The sequence below is a fragment of the Phaenicophaeus curvirostris genome, chromosome 1 (genome assembly GCF_032191515.1).
Source record: "Phaenicophaeus curvirostris isolate KB17595 chromosome 1, BPBGC_Pcur_1.0, whole genome shotgun sequence".
Classification (NCBI taxonomy): domain Eukaryota; kingdom Metazoa; phylum Chordata; class Aves; order Cuculiformes; family Cuculidae; genus Phaenicophaeus; species Phaenicophaeus curvirostris.
Genome location: NC_091392.1, coordinates 32,846,251 through 32,868,802, shown reverse-complemented (window position 1 = coordinate 32,868,802; position 22,552 = coordinate 32,846,251). Strand labels below are relative to the sequence as shown.

The window sequence follows — 22,552 nt, the reverse complement described above, 5'->3', positions numbered from 1 at the left end:
GGCGCGGTCAGGGGGCGGGGCGGGGCCAGGCAGCGCGAGGGCGTGGTTATATAAAGTAAAGGGGCGTGGTCTATGGGGGCGTGGTCAAGGCAGACGGAGGGGTCGTAGCCAGGCGGCGCATGCGCAGTCCTTGCCGCCGGTCCCTTCGTCTCGCCGCAGCCGCGGGGTCGCTGGAGCGCGGGTGTCGGCCCCGGCCCAGCCGCGCTGCACCCCACACGGGGGCTCGGCCGCCCGCGGAGGCCGTCTGGCAGCGGCAGAAAGCGCCGGGACCCGGCTGAGGTGAGGCCGCGGCGGAACGGCGTGAGCGGGGTCCGGCGCGGTGCGGGAAGGAGCCGCGGCCTCGTCTGTAACCGCGCCGGCGTGGCGGAGGCGGGCGGAGGGAATGGTTTTGCCTCGGGGGCCTCTCCGGCCTGAGCCCGAGCCTCCCGCGGCGCCGCTGCGGCCGTGCGGGCCCTTCCCCTCCGGGAGCTGCTGGGTCGGGACGGCGCTGGGTGAAGCAGAGCCAGGCCGCACTTTGGAGGCTCGAATAGAACCGCCCTGGAGGGCGTAAGACCTGTGCTGCCAGGGACTCGTAGACTCATAGGATAGCTTGGGTTGGAAGGGACCTTAAAGATCATCCGGTTCCAAACCCCCGAAATGGACAGGGACATCTCCCACCAGACCAGGCTGCCCAAGGCCCCGTCCAACCTGGCCTTGAGCACCTTCCCTGGGCAACCTGTGCCAGTGCCTCACCACCCTCATGGTGAAGAAATTCCTCCTCATGTCTAGTCTAAATCTGCCCCTCTCTAGTTTATACCCATTCTCCTCGTCCTATCGCTGCAAGTCTTTGTGAATAGTCCCTTCCCAGCTTTCTTGTAGGCTTGTTTCGGGTACTGGAAGGTCGCTATAAGATCTCCTCGGAGCCTTCTCTTATGCAGGCTGAACAAGCCCAACTCTCTCAGCCTGTCCTTATAGCAGAAGTGCTCCAGCCCTCTGATCATCTTTGTAGTCCTTCTCTGGACCTGTTCCAACAGTTCCATATCCTTATGTTACGGATTTCAGAACTGGCCACACTACTCCAGGTGAGGTCTTGCAAGAGAGGAATAGAGGGGTAGAATCACCTCCCTCGTCCTGCTGGCCATGCTTCTTTTGTTGCAGCCCAGGATACCCTTATTCTGGGCTGTGACTGCACATTGCCAGCTCATGTTGAGATTCTCAAAGGAACCTCACAGCACCTGGGTGAGCAGGCAGTGGGTAACAGGAGGAGGCTTATGTTACACGCTTGTGCAAAATGTTTAGGACGCCAGAGAACAAGCAGCTGGATTTAACATTAGATTTTCATATGTGTAAGAACGTTTGTTTTAGTCGGTGATAGTAAAAAGAAAAGTTCAAAAGGCTGCAATGTACTTTTTGCAATGCATTTTTTGAAGCCTATTGTCATGGCTACCATTGGCCAGGGTATACTAAGCTCTGTGTAGTGTTTGGTGCGTCCATGCCCAGGTTTCATGGAGTTAGCTCACTGAATACTGCAGAAACAGTTCAGTATGGGGCAATAGTTATAGGTTTTCTTCAGATGATCCTAGGGGTCTTTTCCAACTTAGTGATGCTGTGTGATCTGAGATTCACAGTAGAAATCGCTTTAAACTAAGATTATCTTGCTTTCACTGTCAGGATTTTCATTGACTTGTTGGACTCTTCAACTGACACTTAATTAGGAAAGCAGGAGTTACTGTTTGTTCTGATATACATTGTTTTATCTAAATAACATCGGTTTTTGCAATCTGCAGGTTACAATGAGTGCACCAAATAAATCGCTAGAACTACAGCTGCAAATGAAGCAAAATGCTGAAGAGCTGCAGGATTTTATGAGAGAATTGGAGAGTTGGGAAAAAGATATTAAAGAAGTGGATTCTGAACTAAGGAAACAGAGTGGTGTCCCAGAAGAGGTAAAAACCACATGTCCAGTTTCAAAAGTAACTCAGTTATTCATAATGTGATAGTTTTTGTAAAAATTGTTCTTTGTTTCAGCAGAATTACGTGTGTTGATTTAAAATTTTTGAATAAATGTTATGAGCTAATGCAGCTGACTTCTTCCTCATCTAAAGTATACCAAAGGTTCCTTTGTAAATTGGCCCACCAACAGAGCTGTGGGGTGGTAGGCCTTGGAGGTAATGGGGCCAGTAAGTTTCTAATTATTTCCAGGTAGATCTAGGAGAATACTTATGTCTATAGTGTCAGCACTTCTTAATTATGGCTTGCTTTTAATATATTGGTGTTATTCTTCAGTCTTACTCTGCAGAAAGTTGTTTTCTGAAACTTAACTTTGTATCATATATATATATATATATAAAAATGAAAAAAATATTTGCTGGTGTTACGTATTGAAAGATTTATACTTGCTGTCTATAGTAGTTTTGTAGAGCTCCTGAGAACAGCTTACTGAATGGATTCCTAATATAAAACTAGCGGGTAGATAGGTACTGTATTTAGATATAGATATTATAAATTTTTTAACAGAAGTGATTTGCACACATCTATTTTATAAATAACTTATTTCAATTTAGAATTTGCCACCGATTCGAAACAAGGCTTTTAAGAAAAAGAAAAAAAGCAAAAATAAAGTCCCTTCAAAGGTAACCACTGAGGAGAATAAGAAGAATAAGATCAAGTCTTATGATTATGAAGCATGGGGAAAACTTGATGTGGTGAGTCAGAATATTTGCTTATTAATTTCGTATTGGTTCTGTCTTAAATAAGATTTTTGTACAGTCCTAAGAGTTTATTTTGGAAGTCAATATCTTACTGTGCTGGGTCTTGTATAAACATAGAAAATAGCCTTCTCTTAAAAAGGTTGTGTTTAAAATTTGGAATGTTGAGAAATATTTGAATTTCCTATTGGCTGTGCTGTCACCCAGTGGATTAAATTTGACTTTAAAGGGAAAAAATGGTTTAACAATATGTCTACTAAAAGGTCATAATTCTAGCAGAATACAAGACTAAACACAGCTGGCCGTATTTTATAGGACAGATCTCTCACTTCTGAAGTGTGGCATACTTCTTAGTAAAGAGGACTTAAGCAGTAGAGGTTTTTAAAAATGCACTACTTATTCCTTAAAATTCTTGCTTGATTTATTTTGTGTTGCTAAATTATAACAAAGATAAAAGTTTATTTTTAACTGATTTCAGGATAAAATACTTGAAGAACTTGACAAAGAAGATAGTACTCATGATTCCGTATCTCCAGAATCAGACTCTGAGGAAGATGGAATTCGTGTTGATGCAGAAAAAGCTCTTGCAGAGAAGGAAAAGGTTATAGCATTACAAATGTTTGTTATTTGCAAAGTAGAACTTGGCTATAGGAGCATTTGTAGGTTCCTTTAAATGATTGCTCACTGAGACTAGTCTTCTGGTGGAAGAAGTGCCTGTTGGGAATTTTTATGTCTGCTTTCTTGCTCATTATTCCAACATACACAATTATCACTACACTTCTATTCTCCTCTTCGCTGCTTGCAGCCTTACTAAGTACTCTACTTAATGTACTACTCTTGTGATTAATATCTTGATGGCTTTTTGCTTTGTGAAGTTGGATTGCTGTATAGCGTTGCCATATGGATCGAACTGGCGTTTACTGGAACACAAGGTCTGAATACCTTAATTAAATCTCCTGAGGATTTAAGATCAATCCCTTTGCTTGGCCACTATCTCTGGGAATGATGGGTGAACTGATATGTCTTCCCTGCTTTGCTAATGGCAAGCTAGTACCAGTTCAGCTTTACCTTATTTTGCAATTAGAATACAGCAAGACCTATGTTATGCTTCATTTCCACGTGTGATAGATGGGCTAAGTTGTATAGCGCCTTCTGTGGTTCTGAAATATTATTGTTTACAATCGCCCAATGGCATCTGTCAGTCCATCCTTTTCTTCAGTGGACTCTTTCTTTCTTTTTTGTTTGTTGTTGTTGTCTGCATGGGTGACATCTGCCTTCTTTCCCTGCTGCTGTAGAAATTCCCGACGTGTTATCTGCAGTCTGTACTGAGAAACTGAAGTGTCTTTGACCAGTATCATCTTGGTTGCAGTGAAGCAGCCAAGGGCAAATGAGAATATACTTTGGAAATTAAAGGTGCCAGATCTAGTTATTAAAAACTCAGACTTCAGTAATTCTCTGTGGCAGTTTTAAGCAGCCATGTATGTCCTTGTTACAGGTTTCTGAAAATGACCTACAGGTATTGAAAGTCAGTGTATAATTAAGCCCTCTTATTATATAAATCATGAGAAATATTTAATATGGGATACTTAGGATACTTCAGTTAAAAGAAATGTTCCCCTGTAAGGCAGTACTTTGAGAGGTTTTAAACAAAAATATTTGAGCGTTCTCAAATACAAGCTTTGATTTTTTTTTCTTTTTTTTCACCAAAAATTAGTAATTTGTCTATCAGTGTACAGTAATTTGCTAATAAGGGTTTCTTCTATTCACAGGGTAATAACTACTTCAAACAAGGGAACTTCGATGAAGCTATAAAATGCTACACTAGAGGAATGCATTCCGATCCATACAATCCCGTATTGCCCACAAACAGAGCATCAGCTTTTTATAGAATGAAAAAGTGAGACTTGTATTGTTAAATCCTTAATATTTTCTTTTTTGAAATGCTACCTTCAGATTTTTTTTATCTGCTTTTAATTTTTGATTATATTATTTATTGTGCTGCATTACAGTCTAAGACTGCTGTTGCAACCTGCTTTGCAGTTTCAAAGTAAAATAGGATTTGTCAGGATAAAGTATCTGGTAGTCTCTCTGATCTTGTTTTCCTGCACTTGTGCTGAGAAGTTCAACATCTCTTGTGTTACTGTGTAAGACCTCATAAGAGAAAGAAGGTTTGCTATCTGATTTGCCTTTCAGATTCTGTGAGCTCTGTTTCTCAGGCTTTGTTTTGGAGAAAGAAAGGGCACAGGAGAGTTGATTATTCTTTCTGTTGCAGTAGAGATTGTTGACCTCTGTTTTCCTTTCTTATTTTAGTGTGTTCTGAGTTGAGAAATGTTTAAATATTTGTTATGTGTTGCTTGTGAAGCATAAAGCTTCAAAGTAAGCTAACTTGCTGAAGTTTTGGGCTTTGTTACCTAGATTGTTAGTTTGTGGCCAAACTAACTTGTTCATATTTCTGATAGATTTTCTGTTGCAGAATCTGACTGCAATTTAGCGCTTGCTTTAGATAAAAATTACATAAAGGCTTATGCCAGAAGAGGAGCTGCTCGCTTTGCTTTGAAAAACCTTCAAGGTGCTAAAGAAGGTGGGTCTCTTTAAAATTCTTTCCTTAATTTAGGTACAGATTTTTGATCTATCTCTTTAATCAAAGCTTGTGTGATTTGCTTATTTGGTGTAGAAATTTAATTTTCATTTCCTGTAAGCAAAGAAATTAATACCATATTGCAGATTCTTCTGACAAGGTTAAATTATAGCAGCAAGCCTAAATTATTACTGTAGATATTAGTAGTTCTAGAATAATTCAGTTTTAACTGCCTTAGAATGACATCTGTAACGTCTCAGGCTTTTTAGGTAACTACAAAAAAAGTGTTATTTCAAAAGAAGCCTTATTTTATATTCTGATTAACTAGCCTTCAGTTGTTAGCTGAAACATTGTTTTCTGGTCTTCTGATAGATTATGAAAAAGTTTTGGAGCTGGATGCAAACAACTTTGAAGCAAAAAACGAACTGAAGAAAATTAATCAGGTAATAAGTTGAATAGGCCCTAACATAATGCATCCTGTTCAGTTTATATCTGTATCAACTTATTTATAACAAGAACTGAATTAAACAAAGTATCTTTTGTTTTTTCTGACGTTTGAAGTTTGCTGAGGTCAAAACTGTAATTGAGTTTTTTCTGGATTAACTAGCTTGCATGCAAACATCAGTGTCATAGTGGATTGGTAGACTAAAACTAAATGTTTGCACCAACATCTGTGGGTTTTAAGTCTTCCATCACATGTTTTTTCTACCTCTAGTGTTAATTTTTTTTTTCAGTCATTCTTAGTGTTTCAGTACAAAGTAGCACTTCATGTGAAAGAGATCTGTGTTCTTGACTGTAAAGCTGAACTGCTCGCCTGCTTGTAGTCCCACTGATTGCTGTGGTCTACCAAGCAGAAAGCACGTTTAAGCCTAGCAGAATATAATACTCTACTGCTAGTCTGATCCTTTTCATGACAGAGATCTTAGCAAATATAAGCTCAAGTATAACTACTGTGTGGATATGCTTATACTTTTTCAACTGTAGTTTTGAAAGTGCTTTAAAAATTTTTTTTCAGAATAATACCCCAAAGTCTTCAGTAATGGAAGAAATAAATGGTTTGCAAATTGCATTGTTTTACATTGTGCTTCAGAAATCATGTATCTTTTATTTACCACTTAATATTCTGACTCGCAGTCCCTCATAGAAAAATTTTCAAGAAGAGTTTAGAATGATCATTTCAATTTGCATTCAGATTACGATGCGGGCACTTCTATTAAAATGGTTGGCAGATCTTAAAAGTTTAGAATTTTTTGTAATTTATGTTATAAAAATGTCTAAGTTGGGGGAATATTTACTAAGGAAAAAAATTACATCTTTGTAGGCTTTGTCATCAAAAGAAAGTTCAGAACAGAAAGAATTCGAAGATGCAGCCAGACCAGAACTAACGGAACAAGAGAAGAAGCGCATTGAAGACCAACAGCTCAAGCAGAAGGCTATTGTAGAAAAAGATCTGGTAAGTCACAAGTTGCGGTGGAACAGGAGAGAACTGGCAAAGCTGTGTTCTGTTTTGTTATTAGTTGTGCAAATATGTAAATTAAATTAAATACTGTCTTGAACTTCATAAACAGAATGTCCTCGATATATCCTTAATTGTTTCCCATTTCGGGCTCTATAAGGAGGGAAGGGGACAGTGAGTTCAACTTGGACTCTTCTGGAGAAGTAATTGTACAAGACAGTTTTTACAGCCGAGTTGTATGTGGTAACTTTCAAATATCTGGGAGGAAAAGTAAAGCTCAAACTATATGTCAGAGATATCCCATTTCTCCAGTATTATATCCATCTTGACCCCTGTTTGTCCAAGTAGAATTGTGGGCTGTTTTTGTTTCCAAACCTCTGATTACACAGTGAAAAGTATTTACAAAAAGGACTTCAGAGAGTGCAGGCCACAGTGACAATAAAAGTGTATTTCTGGGTACGTGGTCTTGACTCACAGTTGGCTTATTGATTTCTCCCTACTTCTGCAATTAAGTAATCACGCCGTCAACTAGAACATAATTTTCTTTCTGTTCTGAAGCTATTTAACTTCTGACTTGTTATCAGTATTCAGGTTTCCTATATCGATTGTAAAAGGTAATTAGTAGGAAAATAATTAAAGCATACATTAAATAGGTAAAAGGAACAAAAGATTGAAAAGTACACAGAAAAGAAATTTTGGTCTAGTGCAATACTTTATTGATAGCGGAGTTAACTCACTGTGGGCCTGTTCCTAGCAACATGGACCCTGTCAAGTCTGAACTGTGACTTTCACTTTTTATTAGTACTGAGAAGCAAAAGGTAATTTTAGTCTCTTGGAAGCAAACAAACAAAATAATGTAATTTGTTTTATGGAGCATTAATTGGAAAGTAACAGCAACATTTAGGCCCAGTATTTGAAAATAAGGTCATGGATGTAGCAGGATAAAGAAAGATTTGTGCAGCACAGAAAGTCATCTTGAAAGGGAGAATTTTAGAATCAGCTTGTGTTCAAATTCAGGAGATACAGCATGGCTTATCCAGTACATCAAGAGTAAAATGCAATCACACATTATAGACTTAAAAGTCTGCACTGAAGCTATGCATGTAGCAATTTTTTTTTTTTAACCTTGAAGTACTAGGAAAAAAAATTGTTATTTTTTGTGATCTGCCTTCAAGCTTAGATATGATGAAATATCCATAAATGTCTGCTCTGATGTGGGTGTTCTTCATATCCGTTTTCTTGATATTGCGACCCTGTCTACTAAAAAGGATAAGAAAAACTTAATGCATTAGACCTTTCTCAACACTATTTTTTTCTAACCTAAATATTGTAGGGGAATGGTTATTTCAAAGAAGGAAAGTATGAGGCTGCAATAGAATGCTATACCCGTGGTATAGCGGCAGATGGCACCAATGCACTTTTGCCAGCTAATAGAGCCATGGCCTATCTAAAGATTGAAAAGTAAGTAGAATTTCACATGCTGTACTGTTTCTTTAACGATCCAGTAGATTTTCACTCATGGTCAGTTACTGTCACTTCTAATTCCTTCTAGGATACAGTATGTAGTAAGTCATATCAAAAACATTAACAAAGAGAAAACAACTCAATGTATGTCATCTTGCAAAGCATTTTGTAGGAAAGAAATACTGAGAGAATAAAATAGCATCAGTATGAAATTACACTTTATAAAGTTTGATTTCTTTATTCTTTTATGTGTGTAAAGTTCTAGATATTCCCCTTTCTCAAAGGACCTGCACAAGTCTTTGTCTTTTTTCTTTTTGACCATAAAGCAAAGTCAGCTACTATGGTGCACTGTAAAAAGAAGTGGATTATAACTCCTGAGTTCAAAGGGAATGGATAGGAGCTTTTCTGAAATCATAATTTTAAAATATTTTTCTGTAATTTCTTTAATGGAGACATGTATATGTAGCTTGTTTATTTTGAATGAAGCTGTATTAAAATAATCCAGTAACAGTAGGAAATGCATGCTTTTTAGCAAATGAGGGAAGCTCCATATGACCATTTAAGTCTGTATTTTTCTTCCCTGATGGTAGTTTTAAACCTTTCAGCCTGGTAGCATAAGAAGCAGAGAGCTGAGCATTAGGTTGGTCATATGTTTCTAACGTGATGTGTCTGGGTTTCTATAGAAACAATAGATTGATCTCAAATTATGTGGTTGTAAAATAGGTTGCCCAGGTAGTATTTCTAACACAACGTTTTTTAATTTAGTACTGAAGCCATAGAGGACATGATAATGTTCTCATAGGGTCCAAGGAAGTGATACTTTAATTGAAGACCAAGCAAGAAAATTGATTCTGTATGATGAATCAATGTAATTTGGGTCTTTACATTACAAAGAGGGGCCCAAGCGTAAATTGCAGCAGAGTCTCTAGAACTGAAAAAAAACCAGCTTCTGTAAATTTAATGATAGATTTAACAAGAAGATGAGTGAATGAAAATACTTAAATATGCTCATAGTGGAGTTGTGATTTAGTGTAACTGGCATAAGGAAATTTTGGTCTGACGCAAGTTACAGCAAGCATTTATTGACTTCTTATTCTGAAATAGTTAAGGACAAGTTACAGAAATTCAGATGCTGAGATTTATTCTTGTATGTGCTTGCATTCCTTGTTTGTTTGGGTTTTTTTGTGATGATATTTCTGGTTTTGAGAAGTACGAAGCTATGATGCTGACTTGGATTTTTAGCAATTTAGTGTTTAAAGTGGACTCTAGTCTGACAGGCTTTACACATTTATTTTCACAGGAGTGAATTTCTCTGATAAGTCAGCAATCTGTCATGAAATAACAAAAGATTTGGCTGAAATTTCAAGATGCTGGGAAATCGTATTTTATACGTTTACTTCTATTTTACATTTTAGTTCAGTGGAGTGTATTCATACGTATATCGATAATTAAGATCTGTGATCATATTTTAATTGTTTTGGGTAGATCTGTGTTTTCAGTTTAAATTGCTTCTTTTGAAACTGATTATTAATTTTGTACTAATCTTTTGCTGAGATACGAAGAGGCAGAAAATGACTGCACACAAGCTCTGCTCTTAGATGCCTCCTATTCTAAAGCCTTTGCCAGAAGAGGAGCTGCCAGAGTTGCTCTTGGAAAGTTAAAAGAAGCTGTTCAAGGTAGGACTTTGAATTAGCTTAAATGTCATAGGTAAGACATGAGTATGAAGACATCCTGATATTTTTTATCTTATAATAGCAGTTCAATCAATTGCTGACTAACTGAGGATATTGGTGCAAAAGTTAAGAAAGGTGGGGTTTTGTTGTTTCATTGAATATGTGTAAAACCTTTTGTGTTGGTACCAACATAATTGGAAGACAGTTTTTGTGAAATTACGACTTGTTTCTTATAATAAGTAGTAAGAAGTAGTTTGCAAAATGTATTTAAAACTTGGTCATGATATAAGCATTAGGATGACTATCTGCCCTTAATTTAGAGTTCTGAGAGGAAAAGAGAAGGTTTAAAAATTTGCCAGTGGTACTTTGTAACTTGAAATGTCTCCAGTTTTCCTATTTTGTTTTTTACTCAGATTTTGAAGCTGTTCTGAAGTTGGAACCTGGAAATAAACAAGCAATAAATGAACTCACTAAAATAAAGAAGGTATGTGTACTTGGTTTTTGGGTTTTTTTTTTTTATTTTTTTGGTAAGCCTGTAGTAATAGCATGTTTTCATTCTTTACTATGTAATTTTTAATGTATCTTATAATTATTCCTCAAACTTTGATCTTTTGGACAACTTGCCTTTTTTTCAGGAATTAGCTGAGAAGGATCACGGGACTCATCAAGAATATCCTGCAGTATTGATAAAAGAATGGGAAATAAAAAATATAGTGAAAATGATTGATAATCCATTGCATCTGAAATCAACAGTAAGTTTTGGGGATTTTTGTGAGTTGCTTTACATAATGATGGGGGTAGTAGATCTTAAAGTTAAAATCCACTTCTTGCTTACTTGTGTAGACTAACTCCTGGCAGACAGATCTTGCCTGTGAAAAGCTCAAAATTTACAGCTTTAACCTCTTTGATACCTTTCAAGATCATAACTTTGGCCTTTCCATGTTCATGTAACAGTAACCATGGTTCAAGCATTCAGCCTACAGTTCCACATGTGAGGAACATGCTGTATGTATATATATACACTAATAATAATACTAAATGAGGAGGCAACCCCACAACCCTCTCCTGGGTCTGTAGCAAACACTGCAGTTGACGGTAAAAGGGAGGCAGGTGAGTCTCATTGTTTGACTGCAGACTTGAGAACCTCCCTTCTTTTGATCTGCCGTTTACAGTTTCTGTAGCAGCTGTAGTGGTAATGAGACATGTTGCCTTCCCATGTCATATATTGCTGTATTCTAGGGCTACAGCAAGAGTCTTGAACCTGCATTTTTATCCACCTAAAATGTAGAAGAACTGAGTATTGGTTTTCAAGAAGCCATTGTTTTTGGCAGCAAACTGTCAGTGGTTATAGTCAGATTAATGAGTTACATATGTCAAAATATAATAATACAGAAAGTAGTGCCTGCTTTATGTGTTAGCAGTGAGTTGTGCAGATACAAAGTGTGCTCACACTTCATGTAGAATACTTTAGTGTTCTGCTCTCAATGATTTTAAACTGCTTGTTTACCTCAATTAAATGTATCATTGAGATTAATGGTTTTAGTAGAAAATTTGTGGTTATTTTTATCCTTTTTTTGAAGGCAGGAAAATATTATACACTATCTATAACCAGATAAAATATTTTTAGAAAGCTAAATGAATTTGTTGTGAAGTAGCTGAAATAATATAGAAAATTATATTCAGTTTTCAGTTTGGCTGCTAAATAAAGTGGAGATACTATGCTGATTGTGTTTTCCATGCTATTATGCTACCTTATGATGGTTGTAAGTTGGTCAGCAAACAGGACTAAGTTATCAGTATTTATCATCTCAGAATTTTAAGTTGAGGGTCAAGGCCTATGCTGCTGGATACCTAACTTGTTTAGTGAAATTACAAAACATGACTAGGTCCATGGATCAAAACATACGCGAGTCTTTGTCTATTGAACCTTAGTAGGGGGAGGAAAAAAAATTATTATTTTTTTAATTACTGGCAGAACAGAATGCAGATTCTTAGATCCTCTAGGATAAGGATACACTGGTTTATGAGGGTAAGGCAAGAAAATGATCATATGAGGCTTCCTGTAGAATATGACGATTTTTTTTTTGGCATTTATATTTATTGAAAGTATCTGTTTCTCTGGGGCCTCTATATACACTGATGCTGAGCTACGTGTTCTGTTCAGAAGCCTTTGCGAAGAATACCCATTGAAGAAATTGATGATGACACACCAAATAGTGATTTGCCCAGTACTACTTCTTTAGTCAATAACTGGATGAATTCAACCGGGGTTGAAACAACAGAGAATCTAGATCAGGATGATCAGTCGACTACAATGGATATTCCAAAAGCAAAGCACTTGAAGATAGAAGAAATCAGTGATACGTTACCAGTACAGTAAGTATAAAAATTATGGTCCTCTTTTTAGAAGGTAAATGTAGTTGAAATGTAATCTTGATTTCCAGATTTATGCATGTCATAAGGTGTCTTAAACTAAAAGGGGGTAGATTTAGGCTACATATAAGGAAGAAGGTTTTTACAATGAGGGTGGTAAAACACTGGAACATGTTTCCCAGAGAGGTGGTATATGCCTCATCCCTGGAAACATTTAAACATTTTCCTGCATGCTGTACTCTCTTCCTTGTGCATTTCACTTTCCCCATCTGTGATTTTTGTCATGTTTTAGAGTAGATTCTGAGTAGAATTCAAACACTCCTTGTGTACCGGTCATGTGAGAGAAAAGGAGCAGGTGAGAGCTGGCAGCCAATAAATCCAGTTTGCTCAAGGTTACCATGTTGTACTGTTTTAGCTAGACAAGCTCAGATCTGGCTGTCTGAAACTACTCTGAAGTACAAAAGCCACTATCCTAATTTTATCCTTGCTAAGCGTTACAACCCTTTCTGTTTAGGAAAGCTCTGTATGTGTCAGCATCATCTCATAGAATCATAGAATCACTAGGTTGGAAGAGTCCCACCGAATCATCGAGTCCAACCATTCCCACCAATCTCTAAACCATGCCTGCAGTACCTCATCCACCCGCACCTTAAACACCTCCAGGGAAGGTGAATCAACCACCTCCCTGGGCAGACCGTTCCATTGCCTAATGACCCTTTCAGTGAAGAATTTTTTCCTTATGTTGAGCCTGAACCTCCCAAGGTGGAGCTTGAGGCCATTCCCTCTTGTCCTGTCCCCTGTCACTTGGGAGAAGAGGCCAGCTCCCTCCTCTCCACAACCTCCCTTCAGGTAGTTGTAGAGAGCAATGAGGTCTCCCCTCAGCCTCCTCTTCTCCAGGCTAAACAACCCCAGCTCTCAGCCATTCCTCGTAAGACCTGTTCTCCAGCCCCTTCACCAGCTTTGTTGCTCTTCTCTGGACTCGCTCCAGAGCCTCAACATCCTTCTTGTGGTGAGGGGCCCAGAACTGAACACAGTATTCGAGGAGTGGTCTCACCAGTGCCAAGTACAGAGGGAGAATAACCTCCCTGGACCTGCTGGTCACACCGTTTCTGATACAAGCCAAAATGCCATTGGCTTTCTTGGCCACCTGGGCACACTGCTGGCTCATGTTCAGTCAGCTGTCAACCAACACCCCCAGGTCCCTCTCCTCCAGGCAGCTTTCCAGCCAGACTTCTCCTAGTCTGTAGCACTGCTTAGAGTTGTTGTGCCCCAAGTGCAGGACCTGGCATTTGGCCTTGTTAAACCTCATGCCATTGGTCTCTGCCCAGCGGTCCAGCCTGTTCAGATCCCTTTGCAGAGCCTCCCTACCCTCCAGCAGATCCACCCAGCTTAGTGTCATCTGCAAACTTGCTAAGGGAGCACTCAATGCCTTCATCCAGGTCATTGATAGAGACATTGAATGGGCTGGACCCAGCACTGAGCCCTGGGGAACCCCACTTGTAACTGGCCTCCAGCTGGAGTTAACTCCATTTCCCACCACTCTCTGGGCCCGGCCATCCAACCAGTTTTCCACCCAGGAGAGTGTACGCCTGTCCAGGCCAGAGGCTGACAGTTTCTCAAGCAGAATGCTGTGAGAAACTGTATCAAAGGCTTTACTAAAGTCCAAGAAGACCACATCCACAGCCTTTCCCTCATCCAGTAGGTGGGTCACTTTGTCATAGAAGGTAATCAGGTTAGTTTGGCAAGACCTGCCTTTCATGAACCCATGTTGACTGGGCCTGATCACCCAGCTCATTGTGCTAATAATAAATGCTTTTTATTGAGTTATGTTTGAAAGATTTCTGAGAAACACTATCTTGCACCGACTTTTTCCAGCTCAGTCAGATGGATTTCCTCTGAAGTGCTGAAGGAAGAAGGTGTATTTTTCAGCCATTTTATAAGTTCTGAAAAATAAATGGACTTAACTGACAAATTATAGGACAAAAAATAGCTCCACTGTAATCAGTGTTTAAAACAGTTTGTTCATTTGACATGGTTATTGTTTTGCATTGTGAAATTGTGGAAAATATGTTCTTGTAGCTGTGCAGCTATTTGTAGAAATAGGTTGAGTATGTCTCTTAAGGTTTTTTTTAGAAAAGGTGAATCAAGTATAAAGCTCCCATAATTTGAAGGGGAGGCTTTTTAGATACCTGTTTGAACTAAAATATGTTGTTTTAAAAAACTTTGATATTATTTTAAATTTTTAAGGAATTAAAATATAGTTAGATCTCAATGTAGGATTTTCTTAAATGTTGTCTTGATTGCGTTTCAAAATCTCTCTGCAGGCTTCCTGATAGCATGAAAGGAATTTCATCAGTGTTGCATCCATCTTTACCCGTGAACAGACAGAGAGAAAAAGAAGTCAAAAGGTCATCTCAGTCTGCAACTCCAGTCCCCCCAATTCCTGCAAATTCTTTCCAGCTTGAGTCTGACTTCAGGAAGTTTAAAGACTGCCCAGAAAACATGTACTTGTACCTGAAGGTATGAAACATTGTATTGATTGTAAGTGCTTGAGCAGTTTCTTCAACTGATGTTGAGGAAACAGCACAGAAGTAGGTGGAAAGGGTGGCTGTGTTTAACAATAGTCCTTTTCTTTAATTGCCTTCACGTAATACTAATTAGTTTGATCAATGTTTCAGTATTTCTTCTCTTGTGCCTGACTCTTCACTTACCTCACTTTGAGTGCAATTTGGGCATAATCTGTCTCTTCTTCAAACGCAGGCCCTGGCCCTGCTCTGGAAACACTTTAATGTTTTACTAACTTAGTTAAAGTCTATTTTTTCAAATGATTGCTTCTAGAGTAATTAGACATAGTACCATTCTTATCTCTTTAAACTGAAGAAATGCTTGAAACACATCAGTCTACCTGATGTGTACTTGTACTTATTTATATTTTGCAAAAAAAATTGCTTAGAAACCTTTAAAAAAGCTAGCAATCATTGTCGCGTGCAACCAGAAACCCCCAGAATTAATGTTCAATGTCAAATAGTGCAAGTGATTTGGTTTTAATTTTTTTTGCTCTATGCCCTTCGGCATTGCCTAAGACCTCCTAAAAATTCATGTTTAATTCTCATGACTAAACTGTATCTTTTTGCCTAAAAATGAGGTTTTATTTTTTCCAAAGCAAATAGAGCCTTCACTTTATCCGAAGCTCTTCCAGAAATCCTTAGATCCAGATTTGTTTAACCAAATACTGAAAATTCTACATGATTTCTACATTGAGTAAGTTTAACTCTTCCTTTGTTTTATATTGCTTGTTGCAGTTCTGGGTTGTTTTTTTTCCTTACACCCTTGGGATTACAAAATTCTTTCCAGTGCACAGCATTACACAAGTATGATGCAGTAATTGGAATGATTCAACTGTTCCTTAAGAAATTAAAAATGTCTGAAAAATTAGGTAGATAAGAGGTAAAGAAATAAATAGTCTTTACTGTAGGTTGCTGAATTCAGTTCTGCTGAATAGCATTGGAAACGAAATATTATTAGTCTGTATGAAATAATTTTTGTTTATGTTACTTTGTACATTCTGTTATTACATGTAATTGCATGGTGTTTGTTTTCTATATGAACTATCTAAAGCTGAGAAATACAGAGGAATTAATTTTTGTGCAATGCTTATCGTGATACACTCTTTTTATTTTAATTACCTGCTAGCAGGTGATTTTTACAGCAGCCAGGACAATTTATGAAATAAAATTACTATTTGTTGTTAGCATTTGTAACAAAAGACATTCCCTGTTTACTGTTGACCAAAAGAATGTCAAGTTTTCTGTATGGATAAAAATGATGGCAACTGTAATCTGATGAATTTTGCTGGGCTTCTTATGACCACAGGTGCTACTTCCCCTCCCACTCCAATATATATAAAAATGATGAAGCTATGGCAAGTTGCAAGCATAAAATCATATAATAACTATTCTGTATGTGAATAGCAGTCAGTTTGCATCAGTCTAGATCAATTTCTTCAGTCTTGTTCTGAGAGAACAAGGAGAATGCTTGCATAAAGATTTCTGGGTGTTAACCTTTTGTTTTGTGGTTGGAAGAATGAAGGGAAAAGATGAGAAAGACAGGCAATAGAAGAGAGAAAAGGGATTTCCATTGGTGCCTTAATTTCTTGTTCTTGAAGTCTTTACTGCTTGCAGCTATTGAATCTTTCTAATCAACAGTAGTTATTTTTATCTTTCTAATAATCTTTTTCAGGAAAGAGGAGCCATTGCTCATCCTTGAAATCCTCCAGAGGCTATCTGAATTGAAAAGATTTGATATGGCAGTAATGTTTATGTCAGGCTCAGAGAAAAAAAGTAAGTAATTTAGTAACATCTTTTTAAACTTCATTTGTGATACTGTAGGTTCTAGCAAGAAGTACATAAAATTTACTTCTGTTCTTTTTTCCATGTAATAATTAGTTCAGGTTGGTTGTCTAGCTTTTTGATTGTTTTAGAAATTAATATGAATATTATGTAATTTTTCTTATTTTTTTGTTTCCTTATTAATGGTTAAAACTTGAAAACTACTGCTATTTCCTTTTGGTTTTATCAGTAATATCACTGCATTTTAGTCTGATAAAGTAAGCATTATTAGGATTTCAATTTGTAGCTGATACTGTTATAAATTTATGAATTTGTATGAAGTCTTATGTGTGCCAGGTATCCAAATTACGCATTTTCCACAATTTACAACCATTTCTTGCACTCCTGACTTTATTGTTGGCAAAGAGAGCTCAAAAGTCTTTAAAGTACTCAGCCTGTCAATCTCTCCTGTTCTTGAGGCCTCAGTTTGAGTCTGCAGTTCAAATTAATAGAGGCTGGAGCTCATGGTTTATAGAAGTCTCAAACATTTTCTTTATTCAGCACACTGGGCAGGTTGTGTAGCAGTGAGATAGAAGCAAAACATTTCTTTGAGACCAAATGTCAAATTTACTATGTACAGCTGAGTTTCGTTAATAACAGCTATACTTTCAAAATTTTGACATGTGCATCTCCTTGAAATAAAATTGCTTGTTTGACTTACTGGAGTGCAACTAAATTCCACCTATGAATTGCCTTCATGCATTTAACCTGATGTAAGGTTTATCTGCCATCTGGCAGTAACTTCTCTTCTTCATTTAATGGCAGAGTGCCAACATAGTAAACAAAATAAAAGCTGTTGTCTGGGTTCTGTACCTGTTTAAGGAAATGTCGTTAAGCAGCTCGTGGGCATCAAAACAAAGTGAGAGCTTGCCTTTGCTACTTTTTTTCATACTCTCAATATGAAAAAACTACTTGGTTTTGAGCTATATAATCCAACTATTACTCTCACTGAGGAAAGAAACTAATTACTTTAAATTTTAATAAGTTGTGCCTTAATAGTGTCAATAGCTGAAATAACATTTCATGTTGTGATTTTCTTTTACAGTTACACAGGCATTGTTCAATCATATGAACCAGATGGGATTGAAAGATACTTCTGTTAAGGAACTGGAGAAGAAATATGGCATTTTCTCTCAATGAGGAATTACCTACATAAAAGTTTCTGTTTCTGCACTTCTCTTATGTGAAAATCAGCTGAAGAAGCCTGTAAAGACTGCAATTTTGTTGCTTTTGTATAAGTAATGAAACTCTTAAACTTGGTTTAGCCAAATAGCAAGTGCCTGAATAGATAATTTAGTTCTTCAGGTACATTTGCTTTCTAGCACCTGAAACAATACAGATCAACGTTGTCTTCAGTGAAATCTGTTTGCCTCAAAGAACAATTTGGCAGATTCGCATTCAGGATTGGGACTGTAGATAGAGATCTTTATAAAAAAGGAAAAGAACTATTTATAGACATGTCTTTGGTAAAACTCAAATGTTGTATATTATAAACAGGCATGTTTTTTTTATTTTAGAAAATAAACCGAATGTTGAATTGAAGGTACTAAATTTTTGAGGATCTTTTTAATTGAGGTGCCTCAATCACTATTTTCTAAGGATACACCACATCAGAACATGTAATTTAGAAAAAGAAAATGAGGTATGATGGCCAAAAAATTCCAGAATTCTTTTTCTTGAGTTTATCCAAAAGCTGAGTTTTAGCATTGACAGTTAAGGTATTCTTGTAAGCCTCAACTGTAATTGTAGAATAGAAGGAATTAAATTAAAAATATAATATAAACTTTTTGTCATCTTTGGAGAATAATTTTAAAATAATCTCATGAACTACATCTTTTGGCTCCATTGTTCAGAACCAGGTAAAGCTCTTAAACCTCAGAAAACAAAGTGGAATACCTTTCCAGTATGAGGAAGACGAAGGCATGAAAGCGCCTGAAATTCTCCAGTGAGATAAGAAATGATGTTAGTCATAATAAACTATTTGTACTGTTCATGTGACCAGAAGAAGGAAATAATAGCACTTGTCAAGTATGTTGTATGATGTATAACTGTAGCATTCTAAATAGTGGCATCTAAAAATTTGCCTGTATCTCTAGGCTTGACCACTCTCTCTTTTCATCCTGCTGATACTGATATTCTGTCAGTTTGCTTTCATCAGCCTTTGTGCTTTACTGATCAGACCACAGAAGGTTTTTGATACTAATGTTTCTGTTTTGGTAGTTGTGCTCTAGCGTTCAAGAAGACTTCAGCCTTCCAAGAAGGGTTAGCAGGAAAAGGTATAAAATGTTACCTTCTAACATAGTCAGTATTAGAAAACTAATTTTAAATCATTTGCAGCTGTTTAATATCTTAGTTCAGATAAAATCTGGGTTGAAAAAAATAAATGTAACTGAGCTACATCTTTGGACTGGGTAGCAACAGATGTGAATGGAACACAGGATCCCTAAGGTAGCTTTCAATTAGCCCTGGAACTTCAGCACTAGAATAGCCAGTGTTACTGGGGAAATGGGAGGGTTTTTATAGAACACAGCTTGTGGTTTACCTGCAGTATGAACTGTTAATACTAGGTGTGGCCCAAGTTACTTGATAACTGGCTATTTCTTCCCCATGTTGTAAAATACTTTTGACAATGTATTGGGACTACTGCCGTAACTCATTGAAACTGGAGGAGGACTAGTTACCAAACTAATTTCATACAGATTTTAGATAGAGCATAGTCTTACAGACTGCTATGAATTGTTTAGTGTAGAGCAGAGTTGTATGCCTGACTAGGTTATACTAATAAAGCATTTGGTACTTTCTCAGAAGCTGCTTCTTGAAGAGGCTGTTAGATAAAAACAGGTGATTGTAATATGGATCCTTGACAGTAAAAGCAAGATGATAGCAGAACAATTTGAAAACTGTAGGCCGGGAGTCGCCTACAATTCCACTTGATTCAGTCTGCTATGCTTCTAAAGAGAATAAGCTGCTATATTTGGTTTCTGGTCCCACTCCTACTTTTATGGAGATTTCTCTTAAGCATTCCTGTGTGATAAGGAAGGCTGACTAAGAGGAAGCTATTGAGTCATGTAGAATTTGCTGAGATGGATGGGTAGACCTGATTTATGTTGCTACTTAGGACACCAAGATCTATCTTGCAGGTGGTACTGTGCTGTAGCTTTTTGTTTGCATTTGTAAGTGCAACATCCAATGGTGACTTGTGAAGTCCCTGAGGTTACTTTTCAGTGCACAGAAAACAATGCAAGACCAAGAGCAGAATACAAGCATTCAGACAACTGCTGGTTTCACTTGCTCCAGGAGATGGCACTGTATTTCCCATCTAAATTGCTAAAGCTCGACAAGTCTCTGAATAGAAGAGCTTAATGAAATATGGATGAAATACATAGCTCTGAAGCCAAAAATCATTTTGGGGGAGAGAAGGGGATTATTTTTTTTTTAATCAAACACCCTCTCAGTGGCTGTATTTATATTATTTCAGGGGGAAAAAGTCTAAAGTAAACAGTGTGAGGCAATTAAACAACGTGAAATGCTTCGTGACCCTGTGCTATGTTATGACATTCAAAGAGTCAAACTGGGTTTATGTTCACTGTAGTGACTGGTTCAGACTTGAATATTGAATGATTCCTTTATCAATATTAAATACAGTATTTTTCTAGACCACTTTTTAATTTGTCAAGATATTTTTTTTTAATATGAATATTGTCCTCCAGTAGATGCAGAGCTCACTATTGTCTATTGTTTTCTGTGTTAGAATATCAGTGAACCTCATATTAGGACATACTTCTGTGGAATGTCCTTGCAGCTTTCTGTTTTGACAGTAGACTCTGATAGACTGACTTTTCTTTTTTTTTTTTTTTTTTCTGATAACTCTAGCAATGGTATGCGGTTCAACAAGGCCAAGTACTGGGTCCTGCACTTGGGACAAAACAACCTTGTGCAGCACTACAGGATTGGAAAATAGTGGCTTGAAAGCTGCCTGGCAGAGAAGGACCCAAGGATGTTGATTGACAGCTGACTAAATATCAGTCAGCAGCGTGGCCAAGAAGGCCAATGGCATTTTGGCCTGCACCAAAAATGGTGTGGCCAGCAGGACCAGGGAAGTGATTTTGCCGCTCTACTCAGCATTGGTGGGGCTGCACCTCTAATACAGTTTTGGACCTTGCACCACAAGAAGGACATTGAGGTGCTGGAGCATGTCCAGAGAAGGGCAACAAAGCTGGTGAAGGGGCTGGAGAAAAGCCTTGGGAGTGGCTGAGGGAACTGGGTTTGTTTAGCCTGGATGAAAGGAGGCTGAGGAGAGACCTTATTACTGTCTACAACTGCCTGAGAGGAGGTTGTGGAGAGGTAGGTGTTGGTCTCTTCTCCAAAGTGACAGGCAATATGGTGAGAGGAAGTGGCCTCAAGTTGCACCAGGGGAGGTTCAGATTGGACGTCAGGAAAAATTTCACTGAAAGGCACAAGAATAGGCTGCCCTTGGAGGTGGTTGAGTCACCATCCCTGGAGGTATTTAAAAGACTGGTAGATGAAGTGCTCAGAGATATGGTTTAGGAGAGGACATGTATGGTTGGACTTGATCATCTCGAAGGTCTTTTCCAACCTAGCGATTCCATGAGTCTAAATCTGCATTCATAGAGTAATAGTTCTATCTGAGCTGTTTCTCTGTCTTGGTTATAAAAACGTCTGGTGAACAGACATCAAGGTGAAGATACTTCATCCTCTGATTTTTCATTATATTACTATGGAAGAAAGGGGTTTGACACAGCTTGTTCTTGGCCAACTAGTGTTGCATTGGAAAACATAAGTGAGTACAGTTTAAGTACTTTTTCCAAAGTATTTTTTAGAATTAAAAGTGAGTAGTCTTGACTCTAGTAAAGACATTCTTGCTGCTTTTCTTCCCTGCTTTTCTGTTTAGAGTAGACATTTCAGCTTGCCAGTTCTCAAATATAAGTACTGTTATTGGTTTTGAGGCTCCTTTAACATATCTTACTAACACCTCAATCTTTAACAGGTCTTATAGAGGAGTCTTTTGGCTCCTGAGAACCTACAAACATGTAACTTCAGGAGACTTACTCTCTAACCCATTCCATTCCTTTACTAGACAAAGGTATTTCTTTGTCAATGATAGTAGTTGCTTGTAGTTGCCATCACTGGGGAATACAGCATGATGCGAGTCTGCCAATGCAACTGGAATTGCATTAGGGATGAATTTGACCTTACCTGCTTTGATGGTTAGGCTTAGAGAAAATATGGCATTTGGAATAAAAGGTTAAATGATATTTTTCACTATTGTTGCATCTCATAAGTATGCAGTTCAGCCTGACTGCAGCAGTGAAATTGTGTGAGTTTTATGCCTCTTTCTGTTCCTTTTTCTTTTCAGGAACTTGCATAAACTGGTTGTATCAGATTTTCCTCATTACATCTGTCACTATGTGCTGAGTCCCTTTCTGGATTTTAGTCTGTATTTTCACTGTGCCCTTTCTGTTGTCTGTCAGGTTCCTAACATTGTGTTTTCTACTCCCTTCCCTTTCCTGTCATTAGCTGCAAGCACTGAAGTCTCTAAAAGGATCATTTGAAGGCTCCCTTTAGTTTTCTAAAAATTTCTGCTCAAGGCTCTTGTTTTTGAAAGCTCCTTTCAACAGCTCTGTTTCTTCAGGCTCCATTTTGTAGGAATATTCCACTCTGGTGTCTGGGCTTATAAACTGAAGCAAGTATAACATGTAAACCAAGGGACTTTTTTTATGTATTTTTTTTTCTTCCTTCCTATTCAAGTGATTGCTGAGTTCGGTTGTGGTTGGATACACAAGAATATTTTGCTTTCTTAACAGTAGCAGAAAGTAGTGTTTGTTTTCCAGACTTCAAGCTTCCAACCTTCTGGTCTCTCTTAACAGCTGTTAAATTCCTAAGGTTTAAAGTGGCAGGGTAAAATAAATCTG

At 37.9% G+C, this 22,552-nt stretch overlaps 1 protein-coding gene across 1 annotated transcript; it reads left to right on the top strand.

Moving 5' to 3' along the window:
* The first annotated feature begins 165 nt into the window (after positions 1 to 165).
* On the top strand, positions 166 to 20,276 carry RPAP3 (RNA polymerase II associated protein 3). The gene is made up of 17 exons (XM_069852205.1): positions 166 to 279; positions 1,767 to 1,925; positions 2,544 to 2,684; positions 3,166 to 3,288; positions 4,457 to 4,584; positions 5,147 to 5,268; positions 5,638 to 5,708; positions 6,587 to 6,718; positions 8,055 to 8,182; positions 9,740 to 9,861; positions 10,272 to 10,342; positions 10,494 to 10,610; positions 12,023 to 12,234; positions 14,556 to 14,751; positions 15,395 to 15,492; positions 16,471 to 16,571; positions 17,665 to 20,276. Exons 2-17 carry the CDS (start codon positions 1,773 to 1,775, stop codon positions 17,757 to 17,759), a joined length of 2,010 nt encoding a protein of 669 aa, XP_069708306.1. The 5' UTR covers positions 166 to 279; positions 1,767 to 1,772; the 3' UTR covers positions 17,760 to 20,276.
* The last annotated feature ends 2,276 nt before the right edge of the window (positions 20,277 to 22,552 follow it).